Below are 6,196 nucleotides of genomic sequence, written 5' to 3' on the forward strand. Positions count from 1 at the left end.
AATGGATAAAGATTTGGTAGCACTTCTATTTCATTTTTATTTGGAAAATAGTGATCCATGACATTATATTAGGTTGAATATCAAAGTTTTTTGTTAATGAAGGACCCCAGGTAGGGGGCCAGTTTACCAATGTTTCTCTTTCTTTCCTATAATAACACATCGGCTCATGCATCATCATCATGCATGCTATATCTAAATATGTAACAATTTAAAAGTACTTCCATATTGTTCTTAAGGGGGGCATCTTTCTCCATCCTACCCTACATTAACCTGTAGGTCTGTGATAAAATGAAGCTAATTATCCTTTATAATTCTATAAATATAATTAATAAATAAGCCTGTATCATTTTCACTGTAAAAAGGAATTGTTGGTTCAACTTAAAAAAGTAAGTTACCTGGTTGCCTTAATTTTGAGTTCATTGAAATTAAAAATTTGAGTTAATACAATGAAGGCGATTGATTTAATCAACAGAAACTCAAAAAAAACAAAAACAAATGATGTTATCTGAACCACATTCATTATCTAAGTTGATTTGACAAAAGACAAAACACTTGAGGTGTGTATTATCCATGGCTCACATTGGTAAAATGTTTGCTAAAACAGCCCAGTCAAGAAACCAAAGAAACCAATGTGTCTTTAACTGAAAATAAAATAATAACGACTCCATCATAATTTTCTCTTATATATTTTAATGACCCCTAAATAATAAGTGCAGTCAGTCAGTGCATTATCAACTCAGTGGTAGTAGTGAAAATCCAGGCTGTCATTTGTTCTAAACTTCCTATAATCTTTTAAAATTTTAGGCAGTGCAAAGGTACAAAAACCACATTATTCGCTTGAATTGTTTTAAATTCTTAAAACAAATAAAAACTATAGTCATAGTTAATATGGCAGGTACTGAACAGCATCACTCACAGAACAGTCAGTTTATACTAAAGGCCCAACATTTGAAGGCAAACAAATTACACAGACCAAAAAAAAAAGAAAAAAAAGAAGCACAATTTAACCAAAAATATATAATACAATAAAAAACTGAAACAATTACCAATCAGTTAGTTCAGTTAGTTTAATGCTAAAACACGCATTAAAAAAAAATTATAATCACAAAGTTAAAATTACAAATTGGAAATTTATGTGTAAAAAATACTGCAGCAACTCTGTGATCAACTTTCATTTACACTATAGCAAAGTTGCAAAGCTGTGGAGAATTAGAGTTTACAATCCTATTCAAATAATGGAGTATGTCCTAACACAGTATATTTCCTGTTTGCTGTCCTGAAACACAAAAAAAGAAAGAAATCTTTGGTGTTTGTGGCAAGCTTTCATCTCTCATTTTCTCTTCAGTTCCTCTCTCGATATTTTTCATTAGAGCCTCTTCTCCTGCAGGACTCCACTTATCTTGCAGCAGCTGAATTAAATGGTGATAGAGACAATAAAAATATAGAAGCCAAATCACCCATGCATTTTGATAACAAGACTTCTGAGAATAGTTGTAATAAATAATTTATCCACTAGAGGGTGGAATTGCACCTTTAAGTTGACAAATGCATTGCTACAACGTCAAGATATACACAAGCATTCATTTGCTTTTATGAGAACATTTTCAAAATAATGCCTGATTATTCAAGTAAAATTGATTGTCAAGTTTAAAGACAATTAGGCTGATTTTTTTTTTTTTTCCAGAAATTTTAAATCTCAAAAGAAAAAAAAAAAATCTTTCAAAGGAGGTTAGGTTGCTCACTATACAGTTTTTTCTTTGTCTATCATATATTCTATACTTTTTGACAGTTATCTATTCTATACGACATCTCTGTGTCTAACATTTCCATGAGGTAAACACAGACTGCGCTACACAATGATAAATTGTATCACATTTATAGGGTACTTATATAAAGATATATTATGCCAGACAATAATAGTGGGTAAACAGGAACAAAAAACATTGTCACATTGACATGCTGGACACAATAGCTGTCCAAAGCCACAGTACTCATTCAAGCTTTCTTTACAGCAAAACAATCGACAGCATTTCCTTCATCGCAATCATGGTTTGAAGCATGGAGGGACCAAGTCATTTTTAGCCACACACTGGACTCGACCTGAGCTTGCAGTGCAGAGAAAAAGCCATATTAAAGTCTGTGTTTATACACAATGACATAGCAAATCTCTAAGGTCACACAGTGTTAGTGATTGTGTTTTAAATCAGTGGAAGTGCCTATCATTGATCTCTCTATTATCTTTACTGGGTTGTGGTTTGGGAAAAGGGGTCAGAGTCAGGGGAATGCTGGTTGTGGAGGTGCGATAAATGGGAGGAAGCACCTTCCACTGCACTGCAGTGCTGCTCCGCCAGCTTTCCCAGTCATCAACAATGAGATATTCAAAGCCCTCGGCTTCCTCTGAGTGTTTGGAGATGGGGAATGCGATGGAATGCCGAGAAGGAAAGGGTGTGGACAGATGAGAGGGAGAAGGGAACAATTTGGGTATAAAAAATTTGGGATCTGTGTCTTATTGCCTGGGAGAGGCTTCTGACAAACTTTATCTCACAGCATCTAATCTGTAGATGGGATTGTCTGCACTACACACTAACAATAAAAACAAGTAATCATGCCAAACACACAAGTGAAGAGTGAAGTTATGTAATTATAAATATTCAGGCTTTTGATAGCAATGCTTTTTTGTCTTAAAGGTACAGTTCACCCAAAAATGAAAATTCTGTCATCATTTATTCAAGATCATGTTGTTATAAACCTGTATGTTCATCAGTTTTTCTCAAAAAAAAAAAAAAAAAAAAAAAAAAAGGCATTTTTCATAATATCTTATTTTGTATTTCACAGAAGATAAATATGTGAATGGTTTGGAACAACACAAAGTTGAGTTTTCAAAATGAAATCTTGTAGAAATAAGACCACTTTGCAAGATTATTAAAGGTGCTCTAAGCGATCCTGGGTGGAGTAACTTCCTGTTGACGTTCGAAGTGTTGTCAAACAAAACAGAGGCTAGCTAGACCCTCCCTCCTCCTCCTCCTCCCCCTCCCCTCTGTGCTTCCTGAAACAGTCATGAACGCGCATTTAAAATCATTCTTGTCGGTTATTGGCTGGAGCATGTTTATTATGTTTCGTGGTCCAGACTGCACCAGTTTCGGAGCTTGTGGCGACTACAGAGACCGCGTTTTTTTACAATGTGTTCAGGTGACAGGCAGCTAGCGGATAGTGAGGAGATGTTTGCCGTATGTGACAAAAAATGTTTTGGCCTAAAAACGCGTGACATCACTTAGAGCACCTTTAAGAAAGATGGCTGTTGTGTTTTATCTAAAATCTACATAAATTCTTTATTTTGGGTTTTTATTTGACTTGGTACTATGAATTTGTTAGTAGAAAATACATCCCCATTATAAACAAGACTATCTGAAGTCGTGTTCCCAAACATTTTTGCAGTGATTATCACAGATAAAGAAGTAAGTAACATACCATTGTCCTCTCCAACTGATGTCTTACTGACTCCTAACAGCATAACACCATCTTTGTTACTGTCTGTCCTCTGGAAAGAAGCACTGAGTGCCCCGCAGCAACATGGAAGAGAAACACCATTGAAAACGATAACCTCCCACATGAGCCATCAAAATATAGCAATACATCATATACTTACTGTTAAGAATTTTCATGTTTTATTAGCAATTCAGTAAAATTAGGATTTTTGATGAGGGTAATGTACACAATTGAATAGCATACATCTGTATGCGACCCACCCAAAAAGTATCACAATAGTTAACAATAGTATAACTACATTGGTGTCACATGACCTCATTTACAGTTCATCTTTAATACAGGGTGTGGCATTTTATATTTTTAATTTAAAAAAATGGCATTCTGATTAAATATTATGCGAATAAAATGAATTCCAGTCCATTCATCACACTGTGCTGATATTCAGAACAACTGGCTGTACACCGTCTTTATATGATAACTAAACTTTACAATCTTAAAGGGTTAGTTCACCCAAAAATGAAATTTCTGTCATTAAGTTCTCACCCTCATGTCGTTCCACATCTGTAAGACCTTCGTTCATCTTCAGAACACAAATTAAGATATTTTTGATGAAATCCATGAGGTATACGACTCGTCCATAGACAACAATATAATCAACACTTTCAAGGTCCAGAAAGGTAGCAAAGACATCATTAAAACAGTGGACGTGACTGCAGTGGTTCAACCTTAATTTTATGAAGCGACGAGAATACTTGATATTGTTGGATAAAGTCATTATTTTTGTTTTGTTTTTGCACACAAAAAGTATTCTCGCCGCTTTATAAAATTAAGGTTGAACCACTGCAGTCACGTTGACTATTTTAACAATGTCTTTAGTACATTCCTGGACCTTGAAAGTGTTGATTATATTGCTTTCTATGGGTGAGTCATATACCTCTCGGATTTCATCAAAAATATGTTAATTTGTGTTCCGAAGATGAACGAAGGTCTTACGGGTGTGGAACGGCATGAGGGTGAGTAATAAATGACAGAATTTTCATTTTTGGGTGAACTAACCCTTTAAGATTGAGATTCTGTAAACAAAGACATAAAACAGATACACTCACTTCTCTGTTCCAATGTCAGCCATTTCTGAAAAGAGGGAAAATGTATGATTATCATATATGGAGTTGCTGACAGAAATTAAGGTAATATTGCATGTAGGATTCATTCAGATTTAGTCACCTGGCCGACTCTGGACTTTTTTACACTTGAATTTAAGGTATATCATTGCTGCCAGTGCAACAATCAGAACAGGCACCAGAATCCACAAGTAATTTTTATCTGTGAAGAGAAAGATGATCATGACTGCATTCCACTGAATAATATACTGACAGTGCAGCAGTGTAGTGACTGTTTTTTTTTTGTTTTTTTTTTATTACACAGGAGCCATATGAATGAAAGATATATTTTCACCAAACAAATGTTCCAAAGATTTTCAATTAAGCTTAAATAGAATGGAATTTAATATACCTGAAACTACAAGCATTGCCTTATCTCCAAGTCCTTTAACAGGAAAAAAAAAACACACACTTTTAAACAGGTCTATTGTACAAAGCATTAAAGTAGTCACACGTCACAGACACACAAATACTTTAAATTATTGTATTTTAATTAATGCTGTCATTTTGTTTCTTGTTGGATAAGAAAGGAAACCATGCTTTGAAGACCTGATCTACATGCATTAAAATACAGTACATGAAATAAAATGTTAGATTTTTGTAGCTCAAAAAAAGTAGAGCATGGCAATGCATGACTTCAGTGCTCAGAGAATACAAGTATACCCTGCAATGCAATGCAAAACTAGTCAAACTATTCAACCATTTCAAAATGTGGATTAAGTGTCCAAATCCTTTTTTGGGTGAATGTATTTATAGTTGTATTTTAGGTTACTTCTTATCCCACAACGTGTGTTTAGTAGATTTCATTCAGGAATATTCCCTTTACGAAAGTCACAATTGCAAAACCTGTATTTGATTGTCATTGACAATGTGCAAACTGTGAAGAAAAGCTCACCAGCTTTTGATGTTGCTGGTTGTGAAGTAGGATGGCTGGTAGAAGTTCTGTTGTGACTTTGTTTTCCAGTGGGAGAAGATGTGATAGACTTGTTTGGCTCTAGAGTTGGTGACGAGGCTACAATACAGCATATATTAAATATTACTTCACAATAGGCTAAATAGAAACAATTAAAAGATAATTCAGACTTTATAAGTAAAAATGAGCTTACTGTTAATCGGATTGTTTACAATAACAGTGGTTTGTTTTGGTGATGCTGTTGCTGTATTTGTGGAAGAAACAAAGCATTTTGTATTGACAGAAAGCAGAAAACAAAAATCTAAAGCATATTTAAGAAATGTCATTGTTGCTTACACATTAGAGTCAAATATATATAAGTAGTATATTTTAAAAACAGTAACCACCATTGTAACGTTTCTGAGAGAAATCAAAATTGATTCACTCTCTCACGTGAGAATTAATAAACAAAGATTTTTCTGAGCAAAGAAAGTGTATATCACATGCATTTACATATGTTCATGATTTTAAAACTCTAATGCGACAATCTCTGCTTCCAATTACACAAACATACATGTACATCTTTTTACATTATTTCTCAGTAAAGAAGCAGTGTGGATAAGCCATCATTTTACAAAAGAACAACGAAGAACAACGA

At 34.2% G+C, this 6,196-nt stretch overlaps 1 protein-coding gene across 11 annotated transcripts in view; it reads right to left on the bottom strand.

The window, feature by feature from the left end:
• Nucleotides 1-670: 670 nt before the first annotated feature.
• The window catches only part of LOC125265607 (putative protein TPRXL), a 31,020-nt gene continuing 25,494 nt past the window's right edge, over nucleotides 671-6,196 (bottom strand). For all 11 annotated transcript variants that reach the window (XM_048185920.1, XM_048185928.1, XM_048185925.1 and 8 more), the window contains 7 exons: nucleotides 5,753-5,803; nucleotides 5,542-5,658; nucleotides 4,999-5,031; nucleotides 4,711-4,809; nucleotides 4,593-4,617; nucleotides 3,469-3,551; nucleotides 671-1,409 (listed from right to left, as the gene is read on the bottom strand). In XM_048185920.1, the coding sequence (XP_048041877.1) occupies nucleotides 1,396-1,409; nucleotides 3,469-3,551; nucleotides 4,593-4,617; nucleotides 4,711-4,809; nucleotides 4,999-5,031; nucleotides 5,542-5,658; nucleotides 5,753-5,803 (422 nt within the window). In that variant the 3' untranslated portion in view covers nucleotides 671-1,395. The remainder of the gene's footprint in view (nucleotides 1,410-3,468; nucleotides 3,552-4,592; nucleotides 4,618-4,710; nucleotides 4,810-4,998; nucleotides 5,032-5,541; nucleotides 5,659-5,752; nucleotides 5,804-6,196) is intronic.

The sequence above is a fragment of the Megalobrama amblycephala genome, linkage group LG3 (assembly GCF_018812025.1).
Source record: "Megalobrama amblycephala isolate DHTTF-2021 linkage group LG3, ASM1881202v1, whole genome shotgun sequence".
NCBI lineage: Eukaryota > Metazoa > Chordata > Actinopteri > Cypriniformes > Xenocyprididae > Megalobrama > Megalobrama amblycephala.